Raw genomic sequence first — 23,045 nt, 5'->3', positions numbered from 1 at the left:
GGGGGCGGGGGGGGGGGTGCGCAGGGGGAGAGACGCTAAGGAGAAGCTGGGCTGCAGCCAGAACCGGCGCAGACGGGCACGTGATCTACGGCTTCCCTCCTCCCTACCCCGGAGTCAGGCTTTGGGACTGCTCTGAGGAGCGGCCTCCTCCATCTCGGAGGATTGCTGAGGGGAGGCAGGAGGGGGCCAGTGAAGTCTCCAGTGCTGGGAAGACGCTGCTGGTGACACACCCGAGCGTCCCCCAAGGAGTCTCCCATCTATCACCCTCTGAGCACCTGGAGTGGGGTGGGGGCTGGGGTAACCTGGAAGGAAAGGAGGCATGAGTGGAAGGAGCACAGCCAGGTCCCTCTTGTTTCTCCTGTGGGGGGGCACTGGGCTTGCAAAGACAAATGAGGCTCTGTCCCGGCCTCGGAGGAGGTAAAGACAAGTCAGCGCTCCAGCGCAATCGGAGTGGAGTGCTGGGAGGGACGCCTGGCTGGCTCCGTTGGGAAAGCATGCGAGTCCTGCTCTCGGGGTTCTGAGTTCCAGCGCCATGTTGAGCAGAGAGCTTACTTTAAGAAAAAACAGGGGGGCACCTGGGTAGCTCAGTCAGTTCAATGTCCAGCTCTTGATTTCAGTTCAGGTCATGATCTCAGGGTAGTGAGATCAAGCCCCACCTCAGGCTCTGTGCTCAGCGTGGAGTCTGCCTGGATTCTCTCTCCCTCCCCTTTGCCCCTCCCCGGGCTCATGCTCTATAAATCAATCAATCAGTCAAATCTTAAAAAAAAAAAAAAAAAAAAAAAAGAACAAGAGTGCTGTGGACCCACCAAGGTAGGAGTTTTGTTTTGTTGTTGGTTTTTTTTTTTTCATTAAGATTTTATGTATTCAAGAGAGAGAAAAAGCACAAATGGGGGAGCACAAGAGGGAGAGGGAGAAGCAGGCTTTCCGCTGAGCAGGAAGCTTGATGCTGAACTCGATTTCAGGACCCTGGGGTCTGACCTGAGCCAAAGGCAGACGCTTAACTGAGCTGCCCAGGTGCCCAAGGCAAGAGCCTTTGAGGTTGGGTTCTCTCTTCAGGGTTTGGGGCCAGGGCACTATAATGCTTAGCTCACACTTTGACTTTCTAGTCAGGCGGGGGAAAAAGAAATGGACAGAGACCAGAACAAAAGGGACAAATCCAAGAGAGTCTTCTATGAGGAGGAGGGGTACTCAAATACCTTCCAGAAAGGCAGGGTATAGAGGAACAGGGTGAAGGGAAACTAGAACGTGGAGCTCTCTTTCTCTTCTGCTTTGGAGGTGCATATCAACTTCCATCTGCATGAAGACAGCATTCCTGACCATTCTCTGGCAGTGTAGCTTCTCTGTTTGTGGGAAAGTTCTGAGGATGGAGCTGAAAGTATCTAATGGTCTTCCCTCTCCCGGTCCCCCTTCTGCCCAGGAATTCACAATAGCAAGAGAGTTGTTCGTAGTTCCAAGGCAAGAGAAACCTCTGATCTTGTCCCCATAAGGCTGAGTCTAGGTCTTAGACCAGCCAGGGGTGGGCAAGGGGTGGCGTTAGTGGACCCTGACAGCTGGCCCTTCAGAAAGACAAAGTAGATTGGGCCAGAGTAACAAGCTGCAACTGCTTCTGGCACCATCCGGAGTATATTTTACTAAACACTGCAGCTCACAAGGGTGCTGTGGAAGTGGATTTAGTCAAAGAGAAAGAGCCTGGACCCCCACCCCCAGATACCATGATGGCGGGGCTATAGAGTCAGTACTTAGCGCAAGGGCAAGCATGTCATGGGATGACTGGAGAAACGAGGAGGCCACGCTAAAGTCCAACCAATCTTACTCCCTTCTTTTGCACAGGACCACGGGGGACTCTTACTGGAGAGATAAGTATGTCTCCTGTTTTTAAAGACTAAGCCTTAGATATTGTAAATATGGATGGATTGTCACTTCCCTAGGTCAAGCCATTCTCAAGTCAGATCTGGACGGTTGCATGGCCTTCTAACTGGCCACCCTCCAGTCTCCCCTCTAATCTTATCCTCCATACTGACATGTTTTCCTAAGGTATCACTTGAATCCTGTGAGTTCTCTACTAAGAAACCTTGAAGGGCTACAAGGTCAAACCCAAACCACCTTCTCTTCCCCAAGCTGGCATTTAAGGCCCACTATGGTCCCATCCTGAACCATCCACCACAACCTCTTTTCACACTATTCCTGACACATCTCATACCTCCCCTTCATCTATTTTTTCATCTATTTTTTTTAAAGATTTTATTCATTTATTCGATAGAGATAGAGACAGCCAGCGAGAGAGGGAACACAAGCAGGGGAGCGGGAGAGGAAGAAACAGGCTCATAGCGGAGGAGCCTGATGTGGGGCTCGATCCCAGAACGCTGGGATCACGCCCTGAGCCGAAGGCAGACGCTTAACCGCTGTGCCACCCAGGCGCCCCTCATCTATTTTTTAAAGATTTTATTTTTTACTTTTTAAAAGATTATCTATTTATTTATTTATTTGAGAGAGCAAGAGAGAGAGTGAGCATGAGGGAGAGGGAGAAGCAGACTCCCCGCTGAGCAGGGAGCCCAAATTGGGGCTCAATCCCAGGACCCAGGATCATGACCTGAGCTGAAGGCAGCTGCTCAGCCGACTGAGCCGCCCAAGTGCCCTAAGATTTTATTTCTAAGTCATCTTTACACCCAATGTGGCGTTTGAATTTACAGCCCCGAGATCGAATCACACTCTACTGAATGAGCCAGCCAGGTGCCCCTCTCCTTCATCTGTTTGAATCCTATCCTTCAGAGCCTGGCCTGAGTACCATCTGTTCTAAAAATCCTTCCCAGGTGTGGTCTGAGAGAGGCGAGGCTGTTGGTTTGAGGACAAATGGGACCCAAGTGGTATTTGGGGAAATGAACCCATACCTCCTTAGCAAGGCCTTCCTGGTCTCCCTACCTCACCCCAAGCTGTATTGATCTCCTCTCTCACCTCTGAACTACCACACTTATTATTTTTCTCTCCCCCAAGCCCAACTTATTGATAAAATTGACACATGACATTGTGTAAGTTTGTTTTACAGTGTGATGACTTGATACATGCATATATTGCAAAATGTTTACCACGATAAGATTAGTTAACACATCCTTCACTTTACATAATTTGCCATTTTTGTTGCGGTGGTGGTGGTGGTGGTGAGAACATTTAAAATCTACCCTCTTGGCAACTTTCGAGTATCCGATACAGTACAGCATCATTAACCATAGTCACAGTGCTGTACACAGGAGCCCCATAACTTACTCTTCTTATAACAGGAAGTGTGTGTGTACCTTTGACCAACATCCCCCCCTTTCCCCTGCTCCCCCTGGTAGTTACCCCTGGTCACCACCAACCCACTCTCTGTTTCTGTGGAGTTTTGCTTTGTTAGATTCCACATATAAGTGAGATCATACAGTATTTGTCTTCCTCTGTCTCACATATCTCTCCCTATATAGATACAGATAGATAGAGATCGTGACAGGTGATATACATATCTATCTATCTAGAGAACTAATATAAGGTAAGTTGGGAACAGATTGTGGAAGGCCTTCTGGCACCATCCGGAGTATATTTTACTAAACACTGCAGCTCACAAGGGTGCTGTGGAAGTGGATTTAGTCAAAGAGAAAGAGCCTGGACCCCCACCCCCAGATACCATGATGGCGGGGCTATAGAGTCAGTACTTAGCGCAAGGGCAAGCATGTCATGGGATGACTGGAGAAACGAGGAGGCCACGCTAAAGTCCAACCAATCTTACTCCCTTCTTTTGCACAGGACCACGGGGGACTCTTACTGGAGAGATAAGTATGTCTCCTGTTTTTAAAGACTAAGCCTTAGATATTGTAAATATGGATGGATTGTCACTTCCCTAGGTCAAGCCATTCTCAAGTCAGATCTGGACGGTTGCATGGCCTTCTAACTGGCCACCCTCCAGTCTCCCCTCTAATCTTATCCTCCACACTGACATGTTTTCCTAAGGTATCACTTGAATCCTGTGTCTTCTCTACTAAGAAACCTTGAAGGGCTACAAGGTCAAACCCAAACCACCTTCTCTTCCCCAAGCTGGCACTTAAGGCCCACTATGGTCCCACAATGCTGAGGAGCTGAATCTTACAGAACATTTTTAAGCAGGCAAGAGATAAGATGAAGACGGTGTTTTAGGAAAATCAGTCTGGTGCTGTGCAAAATGAATTAGAGAATACAGTTTGGGCCCAGAAGATCAGTTAGGAGAATATTTCAGTAATTCGGGAGAGAGGAAATAAGAAGCCAAAGGTGGTATCGGTATTGCAATGAAAAAAGAACATGAGAAGCATTGTAGAGGAAGAATCAACAGCACTTGGCGACTTACTGAATGTGATGGAAAGGAAGGGGTGTTGTTGAAGATGGCCACGGCTTCAAGCCTCTGCCACTGGAAGAACATTGTGGCCATCTCTCATTTGGCAAGCGTTTACTAAGCATACAGTGGGCGCAGAGATGAACAGTAGAGAAATACCCGTCTTTAGACACAATCAAATACATTTACAGCCAGCTAAAATGTGAAAGTGTCTTAGGAGAGGTACAAATGCTATTAGTGGCAGTGTGAACGAACCAGAGGGAAGAGTCAGAAGGAGGACAAGTTGCATTGCAGGGGGGACTGCAAAATAATACCTGCTCTATAAACAGGCACTCTGCATTTTCCACACCATCCAAGTGTGAGACGCAGATAAAGATCTTCTGCTTCATTACATTCTGATGGTTGGGCTTGGAAAGGGTTGCCAAATTTCAGCATTAAAAATACAACATATGCAGAGTCTGCTGGAGAAGAGGAGGGGCTGAGTTGGGCATCAGAGGAAAGCAGAATTTAGATATTGATGGATGTTGCTGCTGGAATCCAGCAAGGAAGGCCAGACACTGACTTCATAGAACCATAAAGCAGGAGGCAACAGTTCATACATTTGCCCACTTCCTTGTTTGTTATGGGTCCCAAAAGGGTTGAAAAATGAAGGTGGGTGGAGAGAGGGAGAGACAATGATATATTACCACATTCTTGTATTAATAAAGAGCTTGTCTTAGCAAGCTTAAGTTAGAGAACCTCTTGGTACATCTTTATGGAGTGTCAACCCTCCTCCAGGCTCTGAGATGGTAAATGACTATTGACTCAGTTATTTGGAGCTGAATTGAGAATCTAGTTTGTGGATTAACTGAGCCCCATATGTTTCCTTCTTTATTCTTCCCGCCTTTTGTGCAATACATTACTTATTAGAATTTCCACCTCAGGGTGGGAGTAAAGAGAATATTAAATCTTAAAAATTGGTTATGTTACAGAATTTGGGTAGTGTGGCGGGTAATGCTATCAAATAACAAGAGCTATAGCACTTTTATTTTGTTGCATTTTTTACCACAAACTACTGTGGTTTAACTAACTTCACAGGAAAATGGCCTCAGAGTACATCACTATTTTACCCAGTATTACAAGGTGCCCTTAAACAAAATGGCAACTTCAGTCGCGTTAATAGGATGCTAAAGCCTCACAGATGTAAAGTATTGCTTGGACACCCGGCAGGGCGGGGACGACTTAGTGTTAAGGGTTCTGAAAGGATTTTCAACTAGTCACTCCCTTCTCAAAGATGGCCGGCTTCACTTCCCTTACGCAACACGGACGTTTCCGATCGCTTCCTATGAATTAGAGCTGAATTTAATCCAGTGCTGCTTGCCTGACTGAAGTCAAGATGACAACAACATTCCTTTACAATTTAGAGGAAATCGAGCCGTTTACTTTTACTCCCTCGGTGAAAACAGTCCCTGGCGTCTGGCTCTTGTATTTGGAGGCGTGGTTGCCAGTAGTTAAAATGGCTCCTCCCTGGGATAACTTTAATAGGAAGTGAAGCTGCGACGGCGAGGCGTTGCCCGGTAGCTCTCTGGTAGGCCTTCTCGCGGGGAGTTCCTTGTGCCCTCACTAGACATGGCGCTGGCCAGTGTGTTGGAGAGGCAGCTACCGGTGAACGGGCTCGGGTTTTTCGGACTCGGGGGTCGTGCGGATCTGCTGGACCTGGGTCCAGGGAGTCCCAGCGATGGGCTGAGCCTGGCCGCGCCCAACTGGGGTGTCGCGGAGGAGCCGAGAATCGAAATGCTTCATGGAACCACCACCCTGGCCTTCAAGGTGCGGACCTAACTGCCGCGCCGGGCTGAGACCCGTGCGCCCGCGCCCTTCCCGGCCTTCCCGGCCATCCAGCTGGACCGGAGCCCGCGAGGGCCGCGAGCACGGAGCCTAGTGGGAGCCTCGGGCTTGTCCTCCCGACCCCGTGGTTTCGCTGTCTCATTGCCCCGAGAGGCCTCGGTTCTCGCTCTAGCCATAGGACCGTGGGGCTGAGGTTGAGGGGGAGAAGAAGCCCGAGGGGGCTTGGGTTGATTCCTAGGCAACCCCAAGTGGCTCCGGTCCAGGAAAGGGGAGGCCTCAGAAGCAATGAGCATTGGCGGAGGAAGGGATGTTTAACCATTAACTAAAGGTTTTTAGAAACTGGGTCCCCATTAGGCGAGGGTAACTGAAAAGCTGTCTTTTGAGGGGGAGGTTGGTGGGAGGGAACACTGTGGTAGGAGCCAGACAGCTGGGATTCCTGATCCAGCTTGGCAGTAACTAGCTCCACGGTCTTGGGCACAGCGTTCGATCTCATTGAACGTGTTTCCTCATCTATAAAACGAAATTGAAGTTAATACTGGTTATACCCATGTTGAGGGATCGATGTGAAGCTTGGTTGATATTAATATGTGGAAAGCATCTTGTGAAGTGTAAAAGGACAGAGGAAGACGTTCTGGTCTTCCATTGATGCAAAAAGAAACGTCAAGGAGATGTTCCTGTGGTCTGATGTGGCCTGTTCTGTGTTTTCTTCTGATCTTAACAGTTTCAACATGGAGTCATTGTTGCAGCGGACTCTCGGGCCACAGCGGGTGCCTATATAGCCTCCCAGACAGTAAAGAAGGTGATAGAGATCAATCCCTACCTGCTGGGCACCATGGCTGGGGGTGCAGCGGATTGCAGCTTCTGGGAGCGGCTATTGGCTCGGCAATGTCGAATCTATGAGCTTCGAAACAAGGAACGTATCTCAGTAGCAGCTGCCTCCAAGCTGCTTGCCAACATGGTGTATCAGTATAAAGGCATGGGGCTGTCCATGGGCACCATGATCTGTGGCTGGGATAAGAGAGGCCCTGGTGAGTTAAGCTGCAACAACTTGGTTCTTGGGCTGGCACTACAGAGAGGAGGGGTTGGATGAACAGGTGAATGAAAGGGCTTTGTGTCAGTGCTGGGGATGGGTTGATTGGGTCCTGCGCCCTTTCCTCTCTTTGTTCAAGGAAGGCGCTACAGTGTAGGAGAGCGCATGGAGCTTAGACTAGCTGTGTCATTGACCACCCCATGTGACCTTACTTTGGCTGCTCCTTTTCCCAGTCAGTTTCATCATCTGTTAGGTTGGTTAAATGAGGTAATACACGTAAAGCATGTAGTGTCCGGCACATAATGTTTCTCCTTCTCTTCTCTCCCATAAAAGGATAAGACCTACAAAGAGTGTATTTGAGAATTAAATTGGATAATAGACATAAAAACTCCAGTCAGTGTCTTCTAATAAAAATAGAATGTGAGCCACATGAGTAATTTAAAATTGCCTAATGGAGGGGCACCTGGCTGGCTCAGTCAGTGAGCAGATAACTCCTGATCTCAGGGTGGAGAGTTCAAGCTCCACGTTGGGCATAGAGCTTACCTAAAAAAAATAAAAATAATAATAAAAAAATAACAGTTTTTTAAAAGATTTTATTTATTTGAGAGAGAGTGAGCGAGAGCAAGCGAGTCTGAGCAGAAGGAGAAGGAGAAGCAGGCTCCCTGATGTGGGGCTCGATCCCCGGACTCCAGGATCATGACCTGAGCCAAAGGCAGGCACTTAATCAACTGAACCACCCGGGCGCCCCAAAACAATTTTTTAGGATTGTCTAATGGATATATTTAAATAATAGAAAGATGGGGACATTGTAATGATTCATTTAATACAGAATACCTAAAATAATGCCATTTTGGCATGTGCGTTAGCCCCATTTCAGGTGCTCAATGCCACATGTTGCTGGTGGCCACTGTACTGGACAGTGAAACTCTGATATACAGGAAGTTAGTCATTTCTCTTCCCTTTTTTCCTTCAGGGAGTCTTTGGCCTAGAAGGGGCCTTTAGGGCTCATCCTTTCCTTGCTTGATAGAATCACTCTAGGACCCTAGGTCCCATTCTGTCATCTCTGAAAATAAATTTCTTAGCCTTTTTCTCTTTCTAGGATATAGAAACCTTGCCAGGAAGTTCACCCTTTTATCTGATGTCAGTTCTTTTCAACCAGTTTGGTTTTGTTTGTTTGTTTAAAGTTTTATTCATTTAAGTAATCTCTACACCCAACGCGGGGCTCAGACTCACCCCCCCTGAGATCAAGAGTCCCACGCTCTGCAGACTGAGCCAGCCCAGCACCTCAGCTTTTCAACCAGTTTTGGATGTCTCTTTATCAAGCTGGAACACAGTTAGTCACTTTCTGTATAATTTCCCCCCTCCATTGCTTGACTAGAATTATTCTTCCCTTTTGTTTTTGCTTTATTCGTTCACCTGCTTACTGAGTGCCTCGTTTTCCTCAGTCGAACAACTGCAGGACACCTAGCGCTTTTCCACTTGCTTTGGAAACCACCAGTTCACTGCTCAGTGGAGGGTGAATGAGAATGTTAAAAAGTGGATGTGAGAGAGGAATGTGGCTCGGTACTTTGGAAATTGAGATGCATTTTGGGGAAAAGTGTGAAAGAACAGCTCCATACATCTTGTGTGGCCCAGGGAAGCATTTTGGAAATGTTGCTTCGTACCCTTAGGTATTGGGTCTGTTACAGGTGGTGGAAGCGGTGTACGAGGGTATAGATGCTGGCTAGCAAGGAAAACCCCAGAAGCTAGAGCATAACCTGAATCGTGCCTTCTCAAGAACCCTTCCTGACAGCCTGTCCCATTTAGGATGAGTCAGCCCCTCGCCTCAAAAAGCAGACAAGTGAAAAAGGATCACACATTACTTAACAAGAGGCTAAATGAGATGAATGCCATTTGTAAAAGAACCGATATGATGCTGAGGGAGTTTTGAGGACGAAGGGATTATTTCTGACGGGAGGAATCGGGGATGACTTCATGGATAAGTGGCAGTTGTCCAGGATGTGCAAATGAGAGAAAGGAAGCATGGTGAACAAAGGAGTGGGGGAACGAGGCGTGAGGTTTTGGGGAAGTAACTGAAAGCCCAGTTTGTTTATTTATTTATTTTAAAGATATTATTTATTTATTTGAGGGAGAGAGAGAGCACGTGCTCACAAGCAGGGGGAGCAGCAGGCAGAGGGAGAGGAAGAATCAGGGTCCCCGCTGAGCAGGAAGCCTGATGTGGGGCTTGATCCCAGAACCCTTGGATCATGACCTGGGCCGAAGGCAGGCGCTTAACCGACCGAGCCACCCAAAAGCCCAGTTTAATCAGAACTAAGGTTGTGTGAAGAGGCGTAGTGAGCCAGAGAGCCAGAGAGCTGAGCTGGAACCAGGTCGTGAGCCTGCTAGGCGTGGCAGTGGTGATGGGACTGTGGAGGGGCTACTTTGGGGCAGACATTGGAATCCTTGAACCTGAAAATTGCTCAGCATTTGGTTCTCAACTGGCTTGCTTTAGAATCACCTGGAGAACTTAAAACACAAGCCCCATACTTGTTCCCCCCCAGACCAACTGAAAGAGAATACCTGGGGTAAGTCCTGGGCATCTTTTTAAAAAGCTTCCTTAGCTGATTCTGATGTACAGTGAGAGATGGGAACCACTGAAATAGAAAGATTAACGGTGCCATTGGCAGGCTGTATTTGAGAACACGGGAGCCAGTGTGGGCTGGTGGAGCATGAGAGATGAGTTTGGTTGGTAATGGAGAGCCACTGAAAGTATTTGAGGATAGGAAGTTTGAATCTGAACTTGGTGACAATGGCATTGATAAAAATTCTATTAAAATCTTCGTCTAAATTTTCATCTATACTAAAAATTAGCCAACTTCTTCATAAAGGGCCAAATAATAAGTAATGTAGGATTAGGCCATATGGTATTTGTCTCAACTACCTAACTCTCCTGCTTTAGCACAAAAGTAGTCATAGTATGTACACAAATGGGCACGGCTGTGTTCCAGTAAAACTTTATTCACAAAAACAGGCAGCTGGCTTGGCCAACCCCCGACCTATACCAGCAGTGTCCAATGGAAATACAATGTGAGCCATACGTGTAATTTTAAATTTTATAGTAGCCACATTTTTAAAATTAAAGATAAAAAAAGAGAAATTAATTTTAATGACCTGTTTTATTTTGGAGAGCCTGGGTGATGCAGTCAGTTAGGCATCGGCCCTTGGTTTCAGCTCAGGTGTGATCTCAGGGTCGCGCGCAGCATGGAGTCTGCTTAGGATTCTCTCTCCCTCTCCCTCTGTCCCTCCACCCTGTGTGCACATGGACTCGGCGCACACACTCTCTCTCCCTAAAATAAATAAATCTTAACATAATAATTTATTTTATAGATCCAAAACACTATCGTTTCAGCACGTGGTGCCAGCTTCATTTCAAATGTTCGGTGGTCACACGTGGCTAGTGGCTTCCGTATTGGACAGTGTAGGTCTCTGCGATATGATTGGGAACTCTAGGCTTTCTCTTACTGTGTGATGTATGTCTTGTCCCCCAGATAATCTAAACTTTGAGGGCTAGGATTGTTTTCTTTTTTTTAAGATTTTATTTATTTGAGAGAGAGAAAGAGCACGAGGGGGAGTGTGGAGAGGGAGAAGCAGACTCCCCACCGAGCAAGGAGCCTGATGCGGGACTCAATCCCAGGACCCTGGGATTATGACCTGAGCCGAAGGCAGACGCTTAACCACTTAACCGACTGAGCCACCCAGGCACCCCGGGGCTAGGATTGTTTTAAGCATTATCTCCCACAGTGCCTGAAATTCTACGCTTGAAACCTAAGTCATGGGCACCTGGGTGGCTCAGCTTCTGCCTTTGGCTTGGGTTGTGATCCCAGGGTCCTGGGATAGAGCTCCGTGTAGGGCTCCCTGCTCAGTGGGGAGTCTGCTTCTCCCTCTGCCCCTCCCCGTGCTTGTGCTTGCGCGCTCTCTCTCTCTCTGTGTCTCTCTCTGTCAAATAAATAAAACCTTAAAAAAAAAAGATACCTAAGTCATTTGGATTGTACTTGTTTTTTGGTGACGCGGCGAGGACAAGAAAGCAGTTATAACGTGAGGGGAGGGGAGGTGGTATGTTGTAGAATCCAGGGGTCTTAATATTTAATTTGATTCCTTCAGCTACTTTTTTTTTTCTTAAATAGATTTTATTTATTTATTTATTTGACAGAGCAGAAGCAGGGGGAGTGGCAAGCAGAGGGAGAGGAAGAAGCAGGCTTCCTGCTGAGCAGGGAGCCTGATGTGGGGCTCGATCCCAGGACCCCGGGATCGTGACCCAAGCCAAAGGCAGACACTTAACTGAGCCACCTAGGTGCCCCCAGCTTTTTCTTTTCTTTTTTTTTTTTTTAAGTGATTTTATAGACGTACTGTTTTCTTGTTTATCTGTTGGTCTCCCCTGGGTTTCAAGGGGATGGGGAACTTTTCTCGGAGAATGAATGAGATGTCAAAAGGATGGTCATTTTATTCCTGCTAACCTCACCTGTCTTTCCAGGCCTCTACTATGTGGACAGTGAAGGAAACCGGATCTCGGGGGCCACCTTCTCTGTAGGTTCTGGCTCTGTGTATGCCTATGGGGTCATGGATCGGGGTTACTCCTATGACCTAGAGGTGGAAGAGGCCTACGATCTGGCCCGCCGAGCCATCTACCAAGCCACCTACAGAGATGCGTACTCGGGAGGTGCAGTCAACCTCTACCACGTGCGGGAGGATGGCTGGACCCGAGTGTCCAGTGACAATGTAGCTGATCTACAGGACAAATACAGTGGCTCCGCCCCCTGAGGGAGGGGGTGTGGCTGCCTGCATGTCCTGGGGGCACTGCGGCTGGTAATGTGGATACTGCGCCCCATCCTCTAGTGGGGGGGGTCCTCACTTGGGTTGATAACTTTTTTAAGCTCTGGTGCCCTTGACCTCTATGTGTCACTAGTTGTTAATGACCTGCTGCAGAGGTGATTTTGTTTTACTGTCTTGGGTGTTAACATGACACTACCCCACCTCAGCCTGTGTTGTGTCTTTTGTCCACACTGTCCCTCCTCCAAGCACTTTACAGCCAAATAAGCCAGGACAGTGGGAGGGCACTGACTGTAATTACAGGAAACAGCGGTGTGAAGACATTGTCTAGTGAACACATTAGCATCCCCACTCATGAAGCTAATAACAAAGGAGAAGGAGAGGGAGGCGGGGAGGAGGGAGAGACTTCCGGATTCTGTTTGCAAAGAGATGAAAAGTTGATGAGGTGGAAAGATGCACAGGGCTGTATGAGGAAGAGCTGCAGGGGGAGAGGCGCTCACCCTGTGGGGGGGGAGGGGAGGCCAGTGCTACACGCGGAGCAGAAAGGTGAAGACGGTGAATCTTAAATCAATTGGGAAGGGAAGGTTTGGACCCTGGGAAAAGAGGACAAAGAGGTGAGCGTGAAAGCCGTAGTGACCACAAGCTTGGCGATCCTTGTCCTTTTGGCTCTCGGGTGTGTGCACGTGTAGGGGACGGCCCTCGATGGTGGGCTTATAGCCTCCTGGACAGGAAGCGGCACAAAATTGTCACTGGCACATGTGGGTGGGGAGGAGGCCCTGCTGAGAGCAGAGCGATGGTTGATTTATCACACCCAGCACTGAGGGGGCTCCCAAGCTATGGTGGCAGCAGATGGCAAAGCCTTCTGTTAAAGAGAAGACGTAAGCATAGGGGAGACAGAGGAGGTTGATGGGAGAAACCTTTAGAAAAAAATGGAGAGAAGGGGGTAACGGTACTGCTTTGTTTTTAGTGAGCAAGAAGGGAAAAAAGTGGCTGGTGAGGGTGACAGCCCAGCGTCATATTTTGAGGCTGAGGGGTTTGAGAAATCGAGGGGGTGGGGCCTCCTCTCCCCCGTGGTGCGGATACCTTCCCATCCCCCTCAGCCTTGTGCCCTCGTGTATTGATTGATGAGGGCTGTCGGCCAGGAACTGATCGAGGCTTGTTAATTGCATTTGTCAAATGCAGGGAAATGGGGAATTAGTGAGATTGGAGCAGGGAGTTTGGAAAACAAATGACTGGTGCCTAAGGAGATTCTTTTTGCTGAAAAGTGCCTCAGGAGCCCCTGGAGTCAGGGAGCTGCTTGTGCTAGCGGGGAGTCATCCCCCCGCCATCAGCCAGTGGTTAGCTGTGTGAGAGGCACAGTACAGTCGTGCTCTCGTTCAGGGCGCTGGTTTGCAGACCTTTGTTACAAGTTAGAACCTTAGGGGCACCTGGCTGGCTCAGTGGGTGAAGCGTGCGACTGTCGGTCAGGATCATGAATTTGAGCCCCACGTTGAGCATAAAGCTTACTTAAAACAAAAAAATCAGGACCTTAAAAAAAAAAGAACCCCTAGGAGAAATTCTAACACCTGAGAGAAATCAAATCAGGTTGAAATAGAGTTGTTGAGGGGTCCAGAGCCTCCACCACTGAGCCGCCTCTTCCACGGAGCCATGGTCCATAGACCACCTCCCCGCCTCCACACCTCTACGTATACACACTCCCCGGTGCTTCTTGGAACCCGAAGGAACACAGTTTGAAAATTACTGTCCTGGGAAATAAGCTGGAGGGTGGAAAGAGAGTTGAAGATTGGAATTCTTTTACGTGAGCAAGCCTAAGACTCTCTAGCTCATGAAAAAAAGTCTGGAGAGAAGAGACGGTCTTGAAGCAACGCTCCCCTTGCCCGGTTTCCGTCTCACGCCCGGCTTTGGCAGTGGTCTAGCTGTCGAACGTAAGCTCCTGTTCTGCACTGGCTGAGGCCTTCCGTTCAGGCAAGAAAATGCACAATCGTCAGTCCCGTGTTCTGTTCTGCACATGCCCGTTTCTCTTCCTTGCTGGATCTTGGAAAAAAGAGTGAATTAATGGAAGAGGTCAATTTGTGGTAGGTTTTCTGGAGAGAAAGTAGAGCAGAGGTAGAGGAAAACACGTGTCTAGGCCCAGTCTTGCGCACCCTGGGCAGTTGTGGCCTCTTGCTGCTGAGTGCGGTGGGGAGCTGGCTTTGCAGGGATGTTGCATGTCTCTGCTGCGGGGGTGGGTGATGGATGCCACAAGGCACTGGAGAGATTCTGTCGAGTGGCGTGGACCAGTTCAGGGACTGCCATCGGATTCATTTCCCAGGGCAGTCCTCTTGACAAAGGATGATGGAAAAGAAATTGCCTTAAATAGCTGGAAGATTAATTTCTCTCGGCAGTTCCCAGGCGTCCACGGGACAGGGCTCATTAAGTGATGTCTGACAATTTCTCCTCCTTCTACAGATAGCTCGGTGACACCAAAATCTGACTCCTCGGGGTAGGTAATGGGACTAATCTGGTTAAAGAGAGAGCAAACACTCCTCCAGGCCTTGTGCTTTCTCTCGCTAGCAGGGACTGCTGTGGGGTTGAAGGCGGGTGAGCCTTATAGCACCTCCACACCAGACAAGGGAGGGCTGGGAGGGCGGGGGTAGAATGTTCAGGAAGGAAAGGGAAAAGGTAGGTGAGGACATGGGGGAGGGGGAGGAAGGGCACCAGGAAAGGAAATCCGGGACCAGATTGTAATAGTTACCGAGTGTTCCCTCTTTAGGCAAAACCAGAAGGTCAACATCTCTTGATATCCTCCTCAGCTCGCCAATGAGAAAACTGTCAAAGCCATTTGGGGAGTGGAAGGTTACATCCTTTGAGGGAAAATAAAACAACTGATTTATTCTGGTCCATGGAATCTGTGTGGTCTGTTAGGGGAGAGGAGCAAGAAGTGGGATGAAAAGGGAGTAAGGTAAAAAAAAAAAATGTGGAGGGAAACTGCGGGGAGCAGTTCCCTTGTGTCAGACGGTGAGGAGGAAGATTGGGTCAGTGAAGGGTTTACCGGAGCGTCTCTAATCTGGGGAGCACGGGGAGGGGTTTTATGTGGTTAGTTGTGCGTGTTCCCTAGAAGAGCCCCTCCTGGCAGGGCTATGGCAGGAGATGCGGGGCTTTGACACTGACCAGCAGCAGTGACCTCAGGACATGAGTCAGTGCTTTATGATTAAAATATGCATATATTGCAACCCAGCAACTCTGCTGTATTTTGTGTGTTTCTTGTTTGTTTTCAAAATCCTGGTTTCCCTTCAGGAAGCCAGAGTCCTATTGGGAAAGCTTTAATTATAGCCGGCAAGGGCAGAGAGCGCACACAGCATCAGAACTGCCCCAGTCAGCAGCTGCTGCCACCTCCCGCCTGACCCCGCCGGCCCTCCCTCCCCGCCCCCTCCCCCGTCAACTGTCCACCTTCCTGCGGCGCTCCCCAGGCCTGGCCTCTGAGCCAACTTCTTGCTTCCAGGGGCTGTGCCCCACCGAAGCATTTCAATACAAACCATTTCCAAAATGTCCTGTTCGCAGTTGTTAGTGGGTCAGGCAGAAGAAATTCTACCCACGTCAGCTTCTTGGGTTTATTTAACCCAACTCATTTCTCCCTGAAGCTTTCCCTACAAGTGAGGTGCCAAGCCTAACTTGGTACTTAACCCTTTATAATCCAGATTCAGCTGTCCTCAGCCACGAATATCTGCCCTAGTTTATTGGAAGGGAAGTAAGACACCATGGATTCCAGCTCTTCTGATGCCCCCACCCCACCGTCTCAGGCTGCCTGCGCCTTGGCTCTGTTCTCCCGAGGCTCGACTCCATGTTTTCTCTCTGTTCCCTCACTTGGTAAAAAAAAAAAAAAAAAAAATTCCCTTTTCTTGCCTCCCCAGAATTGAAGTAAAAACCAATCAATCAATACACCAAGTGCTGCGGTGGACTTTAATGTAACGAGAAAAGGTTATCACTAGCTGCGGGGTACCCAAAGCGCTGGTATTGCAGAGGGAAACACAGATGGACGGAGAGAACGTGAGCTAGAGAGAACCAGAGACAAACGAGAGAAGCAGGGAAGCAAGTCCGGGGCAGCAAGAGTGAGAGTGAGCGAAGTGGAGAGGGAGACGCGGACATGGCAGGAAGAATGGCAGGAGACAGTGATGGGCAGAGCAGCGCCGCAGAAGGGGAATGGGGGGGCGGGCAGGGAAAGGAGACTCCAAAGGACAGGGATCCGGAGAGTGGGCAGAGAAACAGGGGGAAGGAAGTGGCTAGAAGCTAATGCACAATGAAGCATGTCCCCCTGGAGACAGATAATTTCTCCAGCCATACATAATGAGCACGTGGCCCTCTGCGCGCTGGCCTGCACTGTCACAGTCGCTTACGTTCCGCAAGCATCTCTCCACGTCTGCCCTGCTTGTGCGAGGCTGGGAAGAAGGTTTGAGCCCTCAGAACCACCTTCTCAACCCAGCCAGGCCAAAGACAGGAAAATAGAACCGAGTCTCACGAGGAGCTGGGTCACAGATTCAGTACCTTTTACCTTTTTCCTTTTAGGTTCGTGAAGAGACCCTCTCTTCCCTCGCTCTGTACCCCCTGGCCACGCCCATCACACATGCATAACTCATCCCGTTTTTTTCTGTAACGCCCACAGGTCAGGGCCAAGGCTGTTCAAACGGAGAGAGGAAGGCCACAAGCTCCCAGAAAGACAGGAATAGCGGGTGCTCCCAGTGGGAAGGAAATAAGTAGCTCCAAGGAGGAATGCGTGCAGACAGAAGGGACCAAAGTCAAGGGGATATTTTTGCAACTACTACCACTCTTTTCCCAGCTTAGCCTCAAGGCCAGCGTTGTCCCAAGGCCATCATATGTTCGAAGCTTCCCCATGCATACGGAGTTTCACACAATACATAGGCTCTTCTTGCATGATAGCTTATCTCCAGTGGTGACGTCTGGTGGTGTCAGATCAGAGGGAATCCAGCGAGGGGCGCCTGGGTGGCTCAGTCGTTAAGCGTCTGCCTTCAGCTCAGGGCGTGATCCCGGCGTTCTGGGATCGAGCCCCGCATCAGGCTCCTCCGCTGGGAGCCTGCTTCTTCCTCTCCCACTCCCCCTGCTTGTGTTCCCTCTTTTGCTGGCTGTCTCTCTCTGTCAAATAAATAAATAAAATCTTAAAAAAAAAAATAAAGAGGGAATCCAGTGAGTACCAGGGTTCTGCAGGAGGCCTCATAATCACCCCCTGCCGCTTGAGTCCTGAGGCTGCACCCCCAGCTTAGTCTCTGGAAAAGAAAGCAGTGGAGCATTTTAAACCAGAACAACAGATGAAGCATAGTCCCATGGTAGCCCCCAAAGAAGCAAAATGTGCAGAAAGGTGGCTCAGCCTTGAGTCAGTAGAGCCTGAATGTGGTCCGTGGTAGGGGTAGCAGCGTTCCCCCAACTCATTTAAACAGTCTAAGGCACGTGGCACTTCGAAGAGCATCTCCGTTAAGGGTCTCTTGTTATTGTGTGATCTCTCTTCCTTTCAGTCAAACACTTACTATACTGTACTTTTTGTTTATTCCCCAGTGTCTAGGATGGTGCAGGCTACTCAGTAGAGATAATATAATACATGTATTTTAATTAATAAATGAATGAATGAAGGACTTCACCATGTGCCCTTATGTCAATGATTCTTTCTTACCCTTCTCAGAACTGTGACTCCCTATAATTGTTGAATTTCAAGATGCTGTTTGCTGTTCTTTTTTTTTTTTTTAAGATTTTATTTATATATTTGTCAGAGAGAGAGCACAAGCAGGGGGAGAGGCAGGCAGAGGGAGAAGCAGGCTCCCTGCTGAGCAAGGAGCCGGATGTGGGACTTGATTCCAGAACCCTGGAATCACGATCTGAGCCGAAGGCAGCTCAGACACTTAACTGACTGAGCCACTCAGGCGTCCCTGCTTTTTTTTTTTTTCCTGTTTGCTGCTCTTAAGCATACTTTGAAACATATATTAATTTTTTTAAAATATTTTATTTACTTGAGAGAGAGAGAGAGAGCAGAGGGGGAGGGGCCAAGAGAGAGGGAGAGAGAATCTCAAGCAGACTCTGCACTGAGCACAGAGCCCAACTCCGAGCCTGACAGGAGGCTCCATCTCACGACTCATGAGATCATGACCTCAGCCAAAGCCAAGAGTTGGATGCTTGACCAACTGAGCCGCCCAGGCACCCCTAATTTTTTAAATTAAGACAAAATTACTTGCTTGGGAATGTTTTAAAAATGTTATGCCACCCCCTGCTTATAAATGAAGACAAGTAGGTGTCATAAAAAAGCAGTTTTTATTTTTTTAAGATTTTATTCTTAAGTGATCTCTACACCCAACATGGGGCTTGAACTCACAACCCCTAGATCAAGAGTCACATGCTACTGACTGAGCCAGCCAGGCGCCCCATAAAAAGCAGGTTCAGGAATAGTCCTGCCCGTTCCCACCTTGCCCAGATTCTGCAGTCCCGCTGTCTTTCCCTTCAAATGATAGCATTCTGTCTCACACGAAATATGGTCAAGCCCTGAAGAATTGAGCTCCCGGGGGGGTAGCTCTGTAGGGTATCTCTCTTTGCATGTGTTGTTTTGTTTTGTCTTCTGTTAGATCAATGGGCAGAGGCTTAGCTGATTTTCAAGTCTGGTCCCTAGATGTCAGGTGCGTGAGTGAATTGCTCTTTACAAGGGAAGGACGAATCGATGGTGAAAGGGAGGTTCATGTATCACCAACCCCTGCACCTTAAAAACAAAAGCCACTTTCCTTTGGGTTTGGGTTTTTTTCACAACCTAGAATTGTTGCCACTTGTTCTTCTCCCACCTGTTTAAAAACATTCTTCGACTTTCTAGGTGGTATTCATTAACATGCTCTTTTGAATTTTCTGAAGCATTATAACAAAGTCTGAAATAAATCAGGAAATGCCAGAATCCATGAGACTATTTCCTTGTCTCAAGTAAGGGCTGAATCTAAGTATCTAAAGCAAAAACATGATCTATTTTTATTATTTTTACAATTTTCAAATATTTCAAGACCAGAAAAGTTGAAAGACCAGTACAACAAATACCCATATACCCTTCATATAGATTCACTAATTGATATCATTTTGCCACATGTGGTTATCTCCATATGTATATATCTATTTATTTGTTAATATGTATTTTACCAAATCATTTGAAAGTTAAGAGATCATGGCATTTGACCCCTTAATGTGTCTCCTAAGAGCTGAGACAGTCTCCTGTGACACCATAATACCACACCAAGAAATGTAACTGATATAATCATATTATCTGGTATCTTATCAGTATTCAGATTCCTCATCTGTCCACATGGTGCCCATAATAGTTTTCTCTTTTCCTGATCCGGAAGTCAGTCAAGGCTCCCACATCACATTTAATTGTCATATCTTTTTAGTTTAGTTTAGAACAGGCTCCTGTGTGTGTGTGTGTGTCTTTTTTGACATTTATACTTTGAAGAGTCCAGGCCATCATCTGTCACGTGCAGCCCAGATTTGTCTGACCGTTTCCTCCTGATTACAGTCCAGTTCACATTCTTAGCAAGAATGTTACCTAGGCGATGTTGTACGTTTCCCCTTGTACCGCACCAGGAGACACGTGTCAGTTTGTCACATTACCGGTGATGTGAAGTTTGTTTGCCAGATTTCTCTACTGTTAAGGCACGTTTGCCCTTTGTAATTAATTAGTAAACTAATAATTAGTAGAGTGATCATTTAAGATCATGTGAATATCCTGTTCTCCGGCAGTCTTGCAGCCAATGGATTTGACAACCACTGATTATCCTTCCTGAAACCATTTTTGCATTGGTGGTTGCCAAACGCTGGTTTTTTCATTTCTGTCATTTCTTCTGCATTCATTAGTGGGCGTCTATCTTTCTTCTCCTCCTCCTCTTCTTTCTCATTCTCCTACGTTTTCACATTTATCTATATTTCTTTTTTTTTTTTTTTTGCATTTTAACTGTTTTGATATGGATTGCTTTTTGCTGGTCTTTAAGAAAGAGTTCCCAGCTGTTTATACAATTTCCTTTGCATTTAATAATCAGTCTGATTCAGAAATTTTTTCCTTTTTTTTTTTTTTAAGATTTTATTTATCTATTTGACAGAGAGGCAGCAAGAGAGGGAACACAAGCAGGGGGAGTGGGAGAGGGACAAGCAGGCTTCCCGCTGAACAGGGAGCTCGAAGCGGGGCTCGATCCCAGAATGCTGGGATCATGACCTGAGCCGAAGGCAGAAGCTTAATGACTGAGCCACTCAGGCGCCCAGAAATGTTTTCCTTTAAAATTTAATCTGCCTTGCAGCGCCTGAGTGACTCAGTGGGTTGAGCATCTGCTTTCTGTTTAGGTCATGATTCCAGAGTTCTGGAATCGAGTCCCTCAAAGGGCTCCCTGCTCGGAGGGGAGGCTGCTTCTCCCTCTCCCTCTGCTCCTCCCCTGCTCGTCCTCTCTCCCTTGCTCTCTCACTCTCTCAAATAAATAAATAAATAAAATCTTTAAAAAAATTATTTAAAATCTAATCTGCCCTCACTCCTGCTACGGCATAACCTTCTTTACTTGCTGCTCCTTGAGTGCTGTTCTCTGCTCCCTGCCTGTCTTCCTTCTCTTTTCCTTTGCATTATCTTCATCCTTTCTGTAACCTCTTTCAAGTTTTCAAACCTCAGCTCTCTCAGACACTTCCCTCTCCAGTGCCTCTGAGGACATACTCCCAACTGACTCTGGGATTTCCTTCCACTACAGTTCTAAAATGCTCTCGGGTGTGTTAATGAATGACTGTCGGAAGCAGCTTCCCGGCCTCACTCCAGGGGAAGTTAGATTTCACTGTATGGGGAGGCTCCCGTGGGATCTCACTGAACAGAAATAGCTTAAAATAAAGAGATCTGCTTGATTCAAAGCCAAATGAGCAGCTTTTCCTCAATCGACAAGTCATCTGTAAAGTTTAACATTTGAAATCTCCAATGTTTTGGAGTTCAAAATTGTAATTTTTTTAGGTGAAAAAGGTGCATTTTCTTTCTATTCTCATTACCTAATAGCACAAAAATGCTTCACTCCAACTTTCTACCAAAGATTCCTCTATGGCCATAGGGGAAAAAAAGAAGCTTAAAATGAAATGGCTTTTCCAACTTAATTCTGGCCTTTGTAGAAATGGACTCATAATTTAAAACGTATCCCAGGAGGGGTGCCTGGGTGGCTCAGCTGGTTAAGCGGCCAACTCTTGATTTCAGCTCAGGTCATGATCTCAGTGTCGAGAGATCGAGCCCTGGCTTGGGTTCTGTGCTGGGGATGGGGCCTGCTTAGGATTCTCTCTCTCCTTCTCCCTCTGCACCCCCCCTCCTGCCCTCCACACACTCTCTCTAAAATAAAAAAATAAAATATATCCCAGGAGACTTTGGTGGGGGAGGGGGTGGTATGAATATTCTATTGATCCTCAGAGAGAAGACAGCTTATCTTTCGTGGACTCAAAACAAGAGACCAAAAGAGGGTAACATGGAAAGGCAGAGTGGATTTCAGTTTAGGCGCAGACTAACGATTGCTCAAGAGCACAGGTTCTGAAATCAGGAGGCCTGGATTCAAGTTCTGACTCCACCATTTAGTGAGCTCAGGGACCTTGAGGCAAGTCACCTTCCCTCTCTGAGTCTGTTTTCTCCTCTGGAAAAGAGACAGTATAATAGTACTTATCTCATAGAACCGATTAAATGAAAGAGTCCCTGGCACCAAGTAAACCCTCAATAAATGTCAATTATAATAATTGTCTTTAACAATTCTATTTTTCCTTCATCCTAACATTTTGAAAATGACCGCCTGTATGTTTGTGGATAGAAGATGTTAGAGTAGGGGGGCGCCTGGGTGGCATAGCGGTTAAGCGTCTGCCTTTGGCTCAGGGCGTGATCCTGGCATTATGGGATCGAGCCCCACATCAGGCTCCTCCGCTAGGAGCCTGCTTCTTCCTCTCCCACTCCCCCTGCTTGTGTTCCCTCTCTCGCTGGCTGTCTCTATCTCTGTCGAATAAATAAATAAAATCTTCAGAAAAAAAAAAAAGATGTTAGAGTAGGGGCTCCCAGTTAAGGGTCCTACTCTTTTTTTCTTTCTTTCTTTCTTTTTTTTTTTTTTTAAGATTTTATTTATTTATGTCTTTGAGAAAGAGAGACAACACAAGTGGGGGAAGGGGCAGAGGGAGAGGGAGAGAAGCCCACTCTCCGCTGAGCACAGAGCCCAACACGGAGCTCGATCCCAGAACCCCGAGATCATGACCTGAGCCGAAGTCAGGTGTTTCACCAACTGAACTACGGTGCCCCATGGCGTCTGACTCTTGATCTCAGCTCAGGTCTTGATCTCAAGTTTGTAAGTTCTTAAATAAATCTTCCTAGCGATTTCCTGGCTGGCTTGTGTTATTTTAAAAAAAATTTTTAATGGAAAATATGGGGAAAGAAACAGAAAACCTATAACCCTTAAGAATATAAACACTGCTCAGGCGCCTGGGTGGCACAGTGGGTTAAGCGTCTGATTCTTGGTTTTGACTCAGGTCGTGATCTCATTGTTGTGGGATTGAGCCCCATGTTGGGCTCCACGCTCAGTGTGGAGTCTGCTTCAAATTCTCTTCACCTCTCTTTCCCATTCACTCTCTCAAAGAAATAAAATCTTTTTTTTTAAAGATTTTATTTATTTATTCGATAGAGATAGAGACAGCCAGCGAGAGAGGGAACACAAGCAGGGGGAGTGGGAGAGGAAGAAGAAGGCTCCTAGCGGAGGAGCCTGATGTGGGGCTCGATCCCATAACGCGGGATCACGCCCTGAGCCGAAGGTAGACGCTTAACCGCTGTGCCACCCAGGCACCCCAAAATCTTAATAAATAAACAAACAGACAAATAAAAATAAAAGCTATAAAGTGAAGGGCTCCTGGCTGGCTCAGTCAGAGGAACATGTGACTCTTGATCCCCATGTTGGATGTAGAGATTACTTTAAAAAAAAACAAAATCTTTACGAAACAAAAAATAAAAGCTATGCCGTGGAGCCAGTGAGGCATATGATTAAGAACTTGGGCTATGGAACTAGATTT

The 23,045-nt window shown here is 47.4% G+C and overlaps 1 protein-coding gene across 1 annotated transcript; it reads left to right on the top strand.

Moving 5' to 3' along the window:
- Window positions 1–5,904: 5,904 nt before the first annotated feature.
- PSMB5 (proteasome 20S subunit beta 5) lies at window positions 5,905–12,201 on the top strand. Its single transcript, XM_008710535.2, has 3 exons — window positions 5,905–6,139; window positions 6,879–7,185; window positions 11,698–12,201. The coding sequence occupies exons 1-3, from the start codon at window positions 5,942–5,944 to the stop codon at window positions 11,982–11,984; spliced, it is 792 nt and encodes a 263-aa protein (XP_008708757.2). The 5' UTR covers window positions 5,905–5,941; the 3' UTR covers window positions 11,985–12,201.
- Window positions 12,202–23,045: the final 10,844 nt, after the last annotated feature.

Source organism: Ursus maritimus, unplaced genomic scaffold (assembly GCF_017311325.1).
Source record: "Ursus maritimus isolate PB19 unplaced genomic scaffold, ASM1731132v1 scaffold_36, whole genome shotgun sequence".
NCBI lineage: Eukaryota > Metazoa > Chordata > Mammalia > Carnivora > Ursidae > Ursus > Ursus maritimus.
The sequence above is the reverse complement of the archived record's forward strand: the minus strand, read 5'-3'. Positions and strand labels throughout refer to the sequence as shown.